At 43.9% G+C, this 15,356-nt stretch overlaps 1 protein-coding gene across 1 annotated transcript; it reads left to right on the top strand.

The window, feature by feature from the left end:
* Positions 1-14,175: 14,175 nt before the first annotated feature.
* Positions 14,176-15,111, top strand: LOC142204358 (olfactory receptor 1M1-like). The gene has a single exon (XM_075275672.1). The coding sequence runs from the start codon at positions 14,176-14,178 to the stop codon at positions 15,109-15,111; it is 936 nt and encodes a 311-aa protein (XP_075131773.1).
* Positions 15,112-15,356: the final 245 nt, after the last annotated feature.

Genomic DNA, 15,356 nt, shown 5'->3' with positions numbered 1-15,356 from the left:
CTTCCGGATCCTGATTTTGCTACTCCATTGACTTCCTGTGTATGACGCAGCATTCCTGACTAAACTTCTGCCTCTGCCTTCTGCTACCTCGTGACCTCCAGTTATTGATCCGTCTTGCTTGACCACGAATTTGCTCCTTGGTAGGGTTGAGCGATCGTGTTCAGAAAAGATTGGATTCCGATCGGCGATTGAGAAAATTTCAGGATCGCGATTGGAATTGCGAACACGATAATTTTAGGTGGGATCGAGATCGGTGATTATTTCTCACAATGCTTTGCTACTGGCCAAGTATTGTCGGAAAAGCTAACAATGTTAGCCTTCAAACTGATTATACGTTATGCTCATTCTGAGCGGAGCGTATACTCAGTGTTAAGGCTCTGCTGCGGTTCCATAGGAATGAATGGAAGCAGTCGGCACACAGCCTTAACCCACTGCGCGCCGGCTGCGTCCATTCATTCTAATGGAAGACTAGCTAACATCTCTAGTAGCTACTTACCTGCAGAGATGGCTGGTCCAGTGCCCGGTGTTCTTGTTCATCTTCACCTCGCTGCCCCCGCCTACCAGGTTAGTGTTTAAAGAGCTAGGAAAAAGGCGGGGCTTGTGGCTTAGGAGAGTGTGGGCAGGTACAGGGCGGGGAGACGTGATGTCTCCCCTCGCAGTACCCGCCCACACTCACCTAGCCCGCCCACACTCTCCTAACCTGGGAGGCAGGGGGAAGCGAGGTGAAGAAGATTGAGAAGACTGGGCACCAAAGCAGCCATCTCTGCAGGTAAGTGGACACCAGGGGGGACTAAGTAGCCAGAGGATTAAAAAAAAATCACTACACAGCGTGGATTCTAACAATGAAAGCGTTCAATTGTTAGATTCCATGCTGTATAGTGAATAGGATTGTTTTTAAAATCTGATCTCCGATTAGTAAAAAAATACCCTTGCATTGGGATCCTAGACTTGCATTGGGATCAGAATTGGGATCGAAATCGGGTTCGAATGAAAAATGATCAGAAATCGGATTTCAAAAATGATCCTGAAAAGTCAAGATCGGCTCAACCCTACTCCTTGGGTATCTGCGTGTATTCCCTGTATAACCCTCCTACTCAACTACTACTCCATTCCTTCCTGCCTTCTTGTACCTCACTCTCAGGTTAGTGTCTGGGTCCTTCTGGGTCCTCTTATTTGGGGTTCGCTGGGTGTGCGTCGCTCTCTGGGCAGTTGCAGGTCTCTGACTATTGCCAGGTCCAACTCCACCATCAGGAGCTCTGGTGCAGAACTCCAGGGCCTGGTTCGGCTCCGGTTAGAAGAGCGTAGCACACCCAGGACTGTTTTTGCCTCAGTGACTGGAGATTCTAGTAGCCCAGGACTTACTAAGTTATCTGTTGTGTTAGATTTTTAACATCTACTTGGTTTTAGGCCCAAGGGTGGCTGTATTTCCCAGCACTGATATGGTGATAGTGATTGATGTATTGGTTGTCCCAAATATTCCAAGTTGTTTAGTCCTTAATGAAACCAAACAAATGGTGATTTGCTTCGGACAAACAAAAAAACGTCGATCCACATGTTTGACCAGAAGGTACAGACAATGTCAGTGACTTACAGATCACATGATAGCAACATCTGACAGTCTCAGGCAGGTAGAGATTACAAGACTGATGTCATAGGGTGGATAAAAAAGATTGGACACTATGGATCGGCTTCAGTTGCTATAATGGTGGACAAGCAAACAGATCTGTGATCCATCTCACTGTATCATCGCTAGGTTATAGGTAGCATAGGTCAGAAAATTCTGCAATTCCAGCCATAGTGAACAGAGAAATAAGAGGATCAAGCAATTATACCCAGGCAGATTAGTAGTGCTAGAAATGAATAGACAGATAGGACAGGTGCACTTCATAGATTGGGTCGTGTCCTGGCATCACTTCTCTTCTCGCTCACCTGCCACCGCCTGAGGAAGCCATTCATGCCCTGCATAGTCATCCTCAACTACAGGCTCTTCTGCCCTTATTATCAAGAAAAATGGGACCTGCTTGTTGAAAAGTGATACATAATACCACACAACAAAGTAAAAGGTTTATGGATTCCATAGGTACAAGAAACACAAATGCTCTGTGCGCCCTCACTGTAGGCCAAGCAGCAGCGCTACCACATTCAGATCAGCACAAATTGTCCATTTATGTTCTGAGTATTTGATCACTTCCAAAATTAACTCCATAGAGGCATGGGTCTCTTACATTCCAACCACATGAGCCAATGGATCAGATAGTTTTTCGTTACCATTGTCCACAAGACAGCTTTCAAACTTATTTTGCTAGAGTCTATGAACTTGTGAACCATCTAACTCCATCCTAAGACCAGTTACATCAGTACAGAAACAGACATCACTTCCCATTGCATAGTATTCCGCAAATCTGGGGCATCGATGACATAAGTGTGAAGTTTTGGTGCTGGACAGGTCTGGGCATGTCCATTGGAATATTTCCAATATATAATGCATTCATATCATAAAAGGAATAGGCTTTGCAGGTAGAACTTAAAATCTAGAGGCGTCAGGCAAAGTTCAAGTTCATATTTGGAATCAGTGCATTCATTTTAGTATAAATCATGTTTGTTTTTTTTCTAAGTAGCAAAATCAATCTTGTGCGGTGTAATTGACTATATAAAAAATAGCTACCAAAAAATACTCGTTTATGGGATCACATGCGGCTGAGACACTTGGTGTCTTCCTCAAAGGGTTTTAGAAGGTGACACACTTCCCTTATGAGCCTCCAATGGTAGATTTAAAAATGACACATTGTATCTGTGGTTTGCTGCATGCAGTCGTCATTCATCACTTTCTGCTACTCAAAGTAATGCTGTACAATGTGGCACTCAATGTGCGCTTCACCTTACCGCCATGAAATGAAGGAGGAGGAATGGAAGTAATGGCTTGCCATAGTGATGCTGAATGCAGGAAATGGTCCAGTGAGGAGCAAATATGAGGACGTGGATGGTTAAAATTGGGACTGAACCCATGTGTTGATATGTGTGCTAACATCTGGCCTTGATATAGCTTGATGGTGGCTGCTAACGCTCAAAACATTGACCCAGTGGCCTACAAAACCTAGGCATTGTCTCTGCCCATAATTGATGGCGCATTCAATTTTCTCCATGTGGACACTGCCAATGAGAGGTCTACATGGCGATATCAAGCAGGGACAGATTTCCTAGAGAATTAACGGCAGTTGTGTATTCCTCATCTAGTCTATGTACTTGCCATCAATGGACTCCACTATTTGGCCTACAAAAAATTAAAAGTACAGCAAAAAGGAAAGACTCCTTTCAAATTTCCGTACGTAGAAATATATTTAAAAAAAAAAAACTTATGAAGAAGAGAAGGTCAACATTCATTTTTTTCCAGGTTCTCAGAATATTAAAAGGTATCACTATGAAATGTAATTGGTATTGCAAAAAATAAGCCCTAACATCCTTCTGTGAATCTATATGGCCGCCACAGGAAGGGGTTAATTCTAATTAACTGTTTCACTTTCCATTCTCTGTTGGAGAGTTAATGGACATCATATAAAATGAGGAAGTTGAATTAAATTAAGATCATCACTTGATATGGTTTGGGGGTGTAAGTGGGGGATAGAGAATATACCATGATGATAAGTCCCAGAATGAGATGAACTCCAACACTGGTCACTATTAGAAATGGGGAAACTTCATGAGGTTCATCTGTCAGGTTCGCTTTGGGTCAAACATCACTGGCACAAACGATAAGTGTTGTTATTATACTTTGGGACCTCAGACCCAGAGACCCAGTGGAGGCCCAAGGCAGGTGTGGCAATATAACAAAAACCTATACCTTGCCTCACCTCCCCTGAGATTGTACCTCCAGTGTCCTCTTCTAGCCTTGTGTTTAAGTATCATGACATCAGTGTGTCCTACATGACCACTGAGGCCGAATCCTAGCCCTCTGCAGCCCCTTAAGGTGTCTGGAGTCTTCAAGAGAACAACAAGGGGCGTTCAGAAGGGATTCTAGGAGACGTGAGGAAGCCAGACTATGAGTTTTGTTATATTTCTACACTAGCTTTTACCACGACTTCGTCCGCGTAACCCTGACCCTCTGCGGGACCCACCTGGAGCGGTGCGCAGGCTTGTTCCTTTGCCTTGTGTCCACAGCGGGCCCTTCCTACACCTGTGGGTCCATGTACCCTCGGGGCCCACCCTGCGGCCCGCTGAAACTGTTTACCTCCTCTCCCTCCTGGCACCCGCCACCCCCCTTTCTCCCTACCTGCTTCCCCATGTGGTTACTCCTTCCTCCTACCCCGTGCCCCTTTGCCCCCCAGGAATGTGCCCCCTTCCCCCTCTAACCGCATGCCCTCTTCTCCCGTGTTACCTACTCCGTGCCCCCTTTTACCCCCTACCCCATGTCCCCTTTCCCGTCTTCCCTAACCCGTGTCCCCCCACCCTGCGGCCCGTTGGAACTCTTTACCTCCTCTCCCTCCTGGCGCCCGCCACCCCCCTTTATCCCTACCCACTTTCCCATGTTGTCACTCCTTCCTCCTACCCAATGCCCCCTTCACCCATCTTACCTACCCCGTGCCCCCTTTTCCCCCACCAGACTCTGCCGACCATGTGTCCCCCCCCCCCCTACCAACCTGTGGCCCCAGCCTCACCACACCCTGGGCTTCCCGTGCACCGATGTTCTGACTTGGAGTGTCCAGAGGCAGCAGACGCTGTGGGACAGCTGGCCGAACCGGCATTCCAGAGCGCGGCGCAGGCGACCCCCTGTCCGGCCATGGCAGAGTACTGCGATCCCGTGGTGAGGCCACACAGGTGGGCAGCGTATGGACTTGTCACTGGCCCAGAATAGAGGCCCTTGTGAAGGACGCTCCGGACCTCTCAGAGATGCCATGTTGGTGTGGACGTTGGCCAGACAATAACTCCGACCACATAGAAAAGCGGCACTCAATCAAGTGAGCTGTTGAAGGGGCTGGGATGACGTCATCCCAGGTCTTACAGCGTGCCAGGTCCTGCAGCGAATTGAACCGTGAGAAGCACCGGGCACGGGAGTGAATTGCGGTGGTGTATGGGAATTCCATGTAGCTTATCGTTCAATCCGGGACCCAAGGTATGTATGTGTGCATTTTCAGACAAGTCCATTTGCCCATGTAGGTGTGATTGAGGAACAAACATCCAAACATCCAAACATCCAAACACACAAACATCCAAACACACATACTTTCACCTTTATAATATTAGTAGGATCTTTCCTGGGACTCCACTTATATGACAAGAGACCTCAGCATAAAATAGTGGTTTGTGTGTGACAAATCCCAATGGTTTTCGGTTCAGGTCAAGCCCAAAACTTTTGGAAAATTTACAGTGTTTGGTTACAAAGTTGTTTTTCTATGATACATAGTTCTTTCTTTCTTTAGACATTACAGTCTAAGGATAATAGCTTTTTTTTGATCATGCAGTAAGAACACACAACGTACAGCTGCAATGAATGCCCCACAAAACCTATACTATTGGATAGGATGACGGTTTGCTACCCCATAATATAGAAATATGAGACTCCATATATGGAATGGGAAAGCTCTTCTTCAGTATTTAGATACTGTGTATCTGGTATATATGGGTCTCCAATGTGTAAGAGGGTCAATTATGTGACTGTGGCCTTAAACCTTGCCATGGGATCTAACTCTAGGAAACCATGAAGAAGACGTGGACCCATGGCAGTTAATAGAGTTCTCCTATCTCCCCTTGCCTCCATTTCTTACTAGCCAGCTCAGGCCATCAGTGGTCTCCATATTGGTTCTAAATTGCAGTTATCTCTGTATTCATATGCAGAGATAACAGGCACGGATCAAGCACTGTTCTTACTCTTAAGAGGGCTGAGCAATAGAGAGCATTTTGAAGACAAAGAGAAGAGATTTTAGGTGACCAGGAATAGGGACTGAGTCACGAGTCGACCAGACAGATGGTCCAAAACCAAGTCAACCAACTATATACAATGAGGCATATTCAGCAATGTCTGAAAAACTGAGCAGGATAGATAAAACAATGTATTTGGGGAAAGACTTCAGTTACCTTAACCCAGTCCCAAAATCTGCTATGATATTTTGGTAGGTGTGGGGTATTTAAATATGGTGGTCACTCGGGAGCTGATCGGCCATCACAGTCACCGGGTCTCTGCTGTATTATACAGCAGAGACCCAGCACTAACACGACTCTGATCATGGCAGGAAGAGTTCTTACTTTCAAGAAGGTGCATGGGTGCCGCCATTTTCTTGCAGATTGTTGATGCCCGGAAAGAGATTTGTTCATGACAGCGTGGAATCTATTGTATGACATTAACTTGTATGACAGACTGCTCTGTGAAATACATTAGCATATTAATGCATTGCATTAGTGACCAAGACCCCTAGTGGTTCCCCAAAAATACAGTAAAAAAAATAAAAATCATAGGGAATTAAAATTACACCAGAACACATATAAGAATACTTAAATACTACAAAACACATAGATATGAGGTCGCCTTGTGTCTGAAAATGCCCGCTCTACAAACTTATAAAAATAATGTTCCTATACAGTGAATACCATAGCATCTCATAAAACATTTAACAAAAAGGGATCAAAGCAATGGACATTCCCCAAAATGTTATAAAGGACGCTCAATGCACCCCTGTACATGGAAATATAAAAAAGGTGGTATCCCCAGAATCATACTGACCCACAGAATACAGGTGACATGTCATTACGTCTACACAGTGAGTGCAGTAAAAATGAAGCCCGTAAGGAAGTTACACAAATGCAATTTTTCTTCATTTCCACCCCATTCTGATTTTCTTCAATTTTCCTGGTACATGATATGGAGTAATAAGTGGAACCATCACAAAGTACAATTTGTCCTGCAAACATTAAACCCTGTTTGCAGGTCCCTACTCTACTGGGTGCAGCGCCGCACAGCAACCGCCACAACCACAACACGGCACCCACAGGGTGAGTGACCCAACGGTCTGGCAACATCCCTGCCACCAGACCAAGCTCCCAGGCTCTGGACCGCACCACCCCATAGGCACAGCACCACATAAGCAGCAGACACCATGCAGCACCTCACCATGTGATTCAGCAGGATTCATCACACAGGACCATTTGTAATGTGTTTCATGCTGCTACGATGTGGATTTTGAGTGGACAAGTGGCACCATCAGGACTAGATAATGTGGACACCGTGCCGTGGGCCAGTGAGTGCGATGCTAGGCAAGGTGCATAAGAAACAATGTGCATGGCAGTATTGAAATTGTATTACCGCTCAGGGCCATTGCTGGAAGGACACAAGCTGCTATCTACAACTTGGTAGGTAGAGACATTTTTTCATAACATTCTCTGGGCCCACTCATCCAAGTGGAAGGTTCTCCGAACCGATTTGGTTATGAATCCATCATTGTAGATCACATACACTCGTACGTGATGGTTGTCTTCCCTGGGGCAGATGGAATCTTACAGTAAGACAATGTCTAATGTGACTGAAGAGCATGACCAAGACTTCCAAGAACTTCCATGGCCTCCTAATTCTACAGATGTATGCCTGGTTCACATCTGCGTTTGGTAATCCTCCATTCGGGGAGTCCGGACTACTGAACGCATTGACAAGTGGTGTGCAGTGAAAGCACATGGACCCCATAGACTATAATGACATAGACTATAATGGGGTCCGTGTGCTTTCTGCACCTTGCTCGCACAAGTCATAGGGACATGAAAGTAGATCACAAAGTTCTTTTCTGTCCGCATGTTCTGTTCGGACACCGCACGGAAAGCACACAGACCTCATTATAGTCTATGGGGTCCATGTGCTTTCCATTTGCCAATGCATTCAATATTCCATTCGGGGGTCCCCATGCAGACTCCTCAAAAGTATTACCAAATGCAGATGTGAACCAGGCATAAGCCCCCCTGCACAGAAGCCGTGGGCTAGTTCAGTGCGCTATTAAGGTTTTTACTGAATAGTACACTGACTCATTAAATTCTGTCGGCCCATGCCCATCACCGTGGATCAGTGTGTTGGCCGAGAGTCCTATTTCAGGTCACCAGGCTTTACTACTGGGACCTTTTTAACCAGAATGGATTCTGCAGATTTTCTTAAGTCCCTAAGGTTAGATTGGTAATTGGCCCTGGTTAGTCACAACTACTATGGCCTCATATTTTAAGATCTTATAAACTTTAAATAAGACAACCTTCCATGGTTATCTATTTCATTAGGATTAACACCTTGCAGCATCCAGTTTAACCCTGTACCCACCTACACTCTCCTAAGCCACAAGCCCTGCCTTCTTCCTAGCTCTTTAACACTATCCTGGAAGGTGGGGGCAGCGAGGCGAAGAAGAACTAGAACACCGGGCACCGGACCAGCCATCTCTGCAGGTAAGTAGCTACTAGAGATGTTAGCTAGTCTTCCATTAGAATGAATGAATGCAGCCGGCGCACAGGGGGTTAAGGCTGTGTGCCGGCTGCTTCCAATCATTCCTATGGAACCACAGCAGAGCCTTCACACTGAGTATACACGCCGCTAACATTGTTAGCTTTTCCCACAATGCTTGGCCAGTAGCAAACCATTGTGGGAAATAATCACCAATCTCGATCCTACCTAAAAAGATCGTGTTCGGAATTCCGATCGCGATTGTGAAATTTTCTCGATCGCCGATCAGAATCCGATCTTTTCCAAACACGATCGCTCAACCCTAGTCCTGACTATTTAGGATTCACGTTATGTTTTATATGAAAATGTCAAAGTTCTTGTGTAAGTATCAACCTCATGGACAACGTGGTGACTACATGAGGATGGTGTATACTGTATTACATTGTTTCTATATACAAATACAATCCGTGCCTCCATTAATTCTCCACCGATGTCCGGGAATATTCTCCAATAACCTGAGGACTCATTAAGGGGAATCCTCATAGGACTCATTTACTATGTAAGAAGATAATATAATGTACATTGTATAATGTGATGATGTTACTGTCAATTAGGATTGTGTTGACACACAGTAATCCCGAGACAGTGCCCATAATAGACACTCGATGTGGGATCTCACATGTCTCTGGATGTTTCTGTAGAGCGGTTATGAAGACATCACCGGGGGGTTTGGTTCATGAACTGAATCTTTAGTATACAGACAGCAGTGACTATGAAAATACACTGTGTATCCTACTGTATAGGAAGAGTCCTAAAAAGTTACCCCAATAAATTGTACAATGATTTTTTTTTTTCTAGTCTAACCTACAAATAAAAGAGACAGCTTAGCTTAAGATTTAAGAGGGAAAATACAGAGGGAAGAGGGATAGTGATGATAGTGATCCCCATTAATAAGTCATCGGTATCAGATGTCGGGTTCAATACCTGGACCCCTTACTGATCAGCTGATTTAATCGCCAGAGGCGGTATTCCAGGGAAATGACCTGAAGAAGCTCTGCTTTTTTTCAAGTGAATGGCAGTAGAGCAGTTCTAGGTGCCATTACTACAGTGGAGCAGAACGGTGCTAGGTGACACTACTACAGTGGAGCAGAGTGGTTATACCCTGTTTCCCCGAAAATAAGACAGTTTCTTATAATTAATTATCAAACAAAATATATGACCTTTCTTATTTTCGGGGGATGTCTTATGCAGCGGCTGGAGCGGGGAACAATCGGCAGTCATGCTGATGCTTCCTTAGCGGAGTGCCGGCATGACTGCCGGTTGTATGTGATCCAGAAGGTGAAGGGCGGGGGTGTCTTATTTTCGGGGAAACAGGGTAGGTGCCACTACTTCAGTGGAGGAGAAAGGTTCTGGGTGCCACAGTACAATAGAGCAGAACGGTTCTAGGTACTACTACTAGAGTGGAACAGATCAGTTCTAGGTGCCACTACTATAGTGAAGCAGAGCGGTTCCAGGTGCCACTACTATAGTGAAGCAGAGCGGTTCCAGGTGCCACTACTATAGTGAAGCAGAGCGGTTCCAGGTGCCACTACTATAGTGAAGCAGAGCGGTTCCAGGTGCCACTACTATAGTGAAGCAGAGCGGTTCCAGGTGCCACTACTATAGTGAAGCAGAGCGGTTCCAGGTGCCACTACTATAGTGAAGCAGAGCGGTTCCAGGTGCTACTACTATAGTGAAGCAGAGCGGTTCTAGGTGCTACTACTATAGTGAAGCAGAGCGGTTCCAGGTGCTACTACTATAGTGAAGCAGAGCGGTTCCAGGTGCTACCACCCTTTCCATTTCAAGTCAATGAATTCACTATATAATTTATGCTAAAAACTGGTGTAAATTATAGCACAAAACAATTAAATGGGTCTTAGTCGCTTCTTGCCCAGGTTAATTATTTGCCAAACCTATCCAGGGCTGGTTCCAACATGTGGTTGTCTCAGCATAACAATCTACTCCCCACCCCCCAAACAGCAATTGTAATGTATCCTCTCTTCTAATGTTCTAAGGATAGTGAATAATTATTTTTGAGGCATAACATAATTTTATGCCTATTACTAATTTGCACCCCATAATCAGGGGAAATGCCCCTTTAGTTACTGGGCTCCATAGCAACTGCTATGTCTCCTACTATGGTCCTTACACCCATGCCAGCAGTCCAGAGTAAAGGTGAACTTGGAGATACTGCTCCCCTTCTCCTTATCTTCACTCAGGCAGTTAATTTCTATAAAACCGTCTCTGCACTCATCTCACACACAGAAGTCTATGGAGAGAGGATTAGAGAGGAGGAAGCTGCTAACCGATTTATTGCCTCATTCTGTGCAACGGTAGAGACTTATATAGAAAAATATCAGGGTTACAGGAGCTCCTTGACTCACAGTGTAGCAGAGTTTAGCAGCTATTTGTGTCTTCTCCAGCACCCCCTCCTCCTCCTCCCTTTTCCCTCACCATAGACTTCTATGTAAAAAGTAACATCTTCTAATAAGTAGAGAAGGAAACTTATTTCTAGAATACAGATATATTACATAATTTCTTATATTTATCAGTAGTATTGAGTTGTGTATCCAATTTGGCTTTTTGACAATTATTTTTGTGGTTTTCCATTGAAGACAAATTAAATGAAGATAATAATACCAAAGAGTTTGTGATTGTAATCATTTTCTGGAAGAAATGAGTATTATCTGACAGAATTGCAGGGGGGCCAATACTTTTGGCCAACACTGTAGACACTTTATCAAGAACTAGGGTTGAGTGATCGAGATCGGAAAAGATCGGAATTCTGATCCCAATCTTTTCCCGTGGGATCGAGGTCAGAGGTTATCTCAAGATCAGCTCAACCCTAATCATATAAACATCATTAATAGAGTTGAGCGATCGGGATCGGTAAAGATCGGATCCTGATTGGCGATCCAGCAAATTTCATGAACGGGATCGGCTGGAAAATGATCGGAAATCGGATTTTAAAATCGATCCTTAAATCTCAAGATCGTCTCAACCCTACCAAGAGCAGTTCAAGTCAAAGAGAAGTAGTTCCCTGGGCTGTCATCTTTGGAGGTGCTGGAAGGATTGCTTCTATAGAGGTCAGCAACCACAAAGAGATGGCAAACCGTTGCATCTCCAGCATTTGCCATAACTTCTCCAAACCCAAAAGGTGTAAGTGAGCTGGCTCCATTCATGTAGCTGCACAATTTTCAAGGGCATATAGGTATGTCTTTGAAGAGATGTTGACCGCCCGGATATATATAGTCAATGGGCTGCTGGTTAAAAGAAGCCTCTTTTTTGTGTCTCCACATTCTGAGATCAGTAAATTGATGCCAGGGCTTGATTTTGGCAGGATGTCCCTTACTTTTCATTGGTACTATTTTGGGGGAATTATAAAACAAATAGTATTTTGCCATATTTTTACATCACCAGTGGACTATACCATGTCATATCTCAGTGTATTATGCCTGGTACTGTGAAACTGACAAGCAAGCTGGCAATGTAAACCTAAAACTCATCCTCTGTCAGGGCCTAATAGGTATCCACAGAACGAGTACCTAGTGGCCATGATTAGGCCTTTGGCTGCCTTGAAAACCCATCAGTCCCTTCACTTCTGTAATGGAGGCACATAAATGGTAACAGAGGGAGCCCTCTCCCTTTCCCTATTGGTCAGATGATGTTATTACTCTTGACTTCTGTATTTGAAGGGTTAAACAGTTGAGATTGGAGCTATCTCCAATCCTGACCAATGTAAGGGAGCTGTAATGTACATGGTCCCTACGGGTGAGGACTCTGCTTTAAAGACAGCTCACATGCATATTTGCCATATCTTCAGACTCTTACGCCCACAACTTCTACTGTAAGTACATAACATATTACGTGACTGACCCAATGGTTTACCGGCATTGACAACACGTCTTTAGAACACTTGACTCATACACTTGACACAGGTGGTTGGAACTCTAATTACTTTTGTTCTTCCTAATTGCAATTATACATTCTCTGATCTAAACTCATTACCCCCACCCAACCAATCCCCAAGGAGTGTAATTCCCTCTATAAAAGGCTCACTGAATCTGGGAACTTTCATTATAACATCTCCCAAGTCAACATCACAACAGATAAGAAGAGGAACTTTAAATTACGGGGTGCCTTCACCTCCAAGAACCATGACGTACGTGTGACACTATTCCAGTAAGTGCACCTCTCTCTGTCTCAGTCTCTTCTCTCTTTACTTCTCTATATCTCTCTCGCATTGATCCAAGTAGATGACAGAGTTGCTCTCCCGAGTTGATCGTTTCAGTTTGGCGAAGACTAAAGCTGGTCAAACATATTAGATTTTAGACTGTCTATTGGGTCCTATATAATCTTGCAACAATCAGTTCCACACAGTTAACCATAAACTAAAATAAAGTTGGTTGGTGTTGGATTACTCGGCCATTACTCGTTGTTTATGGGCCCAACTGAAAGACCTGTGGGAGATTTTTGTATGGGTGGTCATATGTTTGTAGCACTAACAAAGCCACGAAGTGTCCGTTATGTGTGACTTTCATCTGTTCATTTCCCAAGTGTCTGTGGTGGTCAAATGCTCATTGAAAAGTTGGTGGTTGCTCATGTGTTTGGGACAGATGGCCGTATGACCAATCAACCATAGTCTAAAATCTAATATATTTGACCAGCTTTACTGGCAGTGTCATACAGATTCAGGCCTTGGACTGGGATTTACATGACATATATAACACAAGGATATTCTTGTTGGTGAATAGACATTTGTAGAACAAACTGTTATATTTGACTACATTTCTAGCAAAATTTAGACAAATTGTCAAATTTTATAGGGAAATTTAAAACATCATTTCAGTCTAGTTGCAGGCACATGGTGCACACAATCACACGGGGGGGGGGGGGGGGGGGTAAAACAAACTAGGGTCTTAATAGCTTCCAACATTTATGGGATCAAGAAGTATAAACAGTTCATACCAAATGGAGTCAAGACACAGTCACATTGACATAGACAAAGCCATGATTGACATCATCATTCCAGAATTATCTTTATTACTACATGTAATGTCCATCACGTGTGGCAATGCTTTATAGCGTCTTTGCCATCCAAGAAGTTTACAGGGGGCGTATTCTCAATGTGATATTAAGTCCTAACTAAGAGAACAAAAGTATTGTCTATTATCTGAAGAGCTTATCTCCATCTTTGGTCCTGGTCAACGAAGTTTTCTCTTCTGCCACAATTCATTGAGCCTGCTAAATGATACAATAGTGAACAATGACAATGTATCAAATGAGAATGATATTTATATACAGGGTGGACCATAAGTATGGATACACCCAAGGGCTCCGGATCTCACTCCCTTGGACTTCTATCTCTAGGGCCATTTGAAGTCTATGGTGTACTCCATGAAGATCCATATCCATATGTATCCATACTTATGGCCCACCTTGTACTATAAATGGTCACTAAACAAGGGTTGGACTTTTCTAAATTGACTCAATCTGTGATAGACATTTCTCCTTTTTGTCTCTTTGAAAAAAATATAAATGAGATCCGCAGATACAAATAAGTAGATGTACTGGGGCAGGTAAGGAAGGGGCAGGGGGTGATCATCAAAGTCACTGGTACAGTACATTAGTAAAGAAGATACTGACTTGTCCTCACTGACATATACCACTAGACAAGTGACTGTATTACTTTTATTTTCCAGAGAAGTTCCTTTGCCCTATGATTCGACTTGCTGAGAATGTGTGAGGTCAACCAGACAGAAGTCACTGAGTTCTTACTTCTTGGATTTCAAGGTCTCCATGAAATAAAACTTCTACTCTTCACAGTCTTTCTTCTGGTCTACATTGTCATAGTGATTGGAAACCTTCTCATTGTTGTTTTGGTGTCCACCATGGATCATCTGAAGATCCCCATGTTTATCTTCCTTAAACATTTGGCCACCGCTGATGTCCTCCTGACCACCACTGTGGTGCCAGCCATGTTGGACATCATATTAGTGAATGAGATGAAGATGTTAGTAGGTATCTGCATTACCCAGATGAACTTTATCTTCATTTTTGGATTTGTACAATGTTTCTTCATCGCTGTCATGTCTTACGACCGCTGTTTGGCCATTTGTAACCCGATGCATTACATATCGATTATGAGCCCCCGTGTTTGTGTTGTGATGACTCGAGGGGCCTGGTTTTTGGTGTTCGTCATTTCAAGTGAAATCATTTTGGTTTGTCAGCTAGAGTTCTGCAGTCTAAGCCATGTGGACAGTTTTTTCTGCGATTTTACTCCAGTGATAGAGTTGGCCACATCCGATACTTCTGTCTTATTATTGGTTGACTTCATCGTCTCAGTTCTTATGATCTTTTTTCCTTTTGTTTTCACCATTCTAACTTACGTCTGTATTTTTGTTGCCATATTGAACATTTCAACCACCAGTGGAAGGAGTAAGGCCTTTTCCACGTGCAGTTCCCACCTGACCACCGTGTGTGCCTATTACGGGACCCTGATGACATCATCACTGAACTCTTTTGATAAGGGATCTTCCAATCTGAATAAGTTCAGTTCTCTTTTGTACATTGTGGTGACTCCTCTACTTAATCATATTATCTACAGCCTGAGGAACCAAGAAATCAAGAGAACGTTGCAAAAAATCATCAGAAATTTCATTACGAAGACTTAAAATGAGTTCTCCAATGTCGATCAAAGTCCAACAATGGACAAATGGTTTCAGAGTGTCCTGTGTATTTTAACCAGTCATAGTAGTAACTTTTTGTAGTTGTTCTTCTCGGTACTTGTAGACAGTTTTGGCACAACTGGGTAGGGAGGTTGTTCCCGCTGCCATCTTGGAGAACTAAGTACAGATCTTGTGTAGATGTAGCGTGTTCCAATCCTTCTGCCTCTTCATCTCCATACCAGACAGACTGG

Source organism: Leptodactylus fuscus, chromosome 5 (assembly GCF_031893055.1).
Source record: "Leptodactylus fuscus isolate aLepFus1 chromosome 5, aLepFus1.hap2, whole genome shotgun sequence".
NCBI classification, from domain to species: domain Eukaryota; kingdom Metazoa; phylum Chordata; class Amphibia; order Anura; family Leptodactylidae; genus Leptodactylus; species Leptodactylus fuscus.
This window is presented reverse-complemented; position numbering and strand designations above follow the sequence as displayed.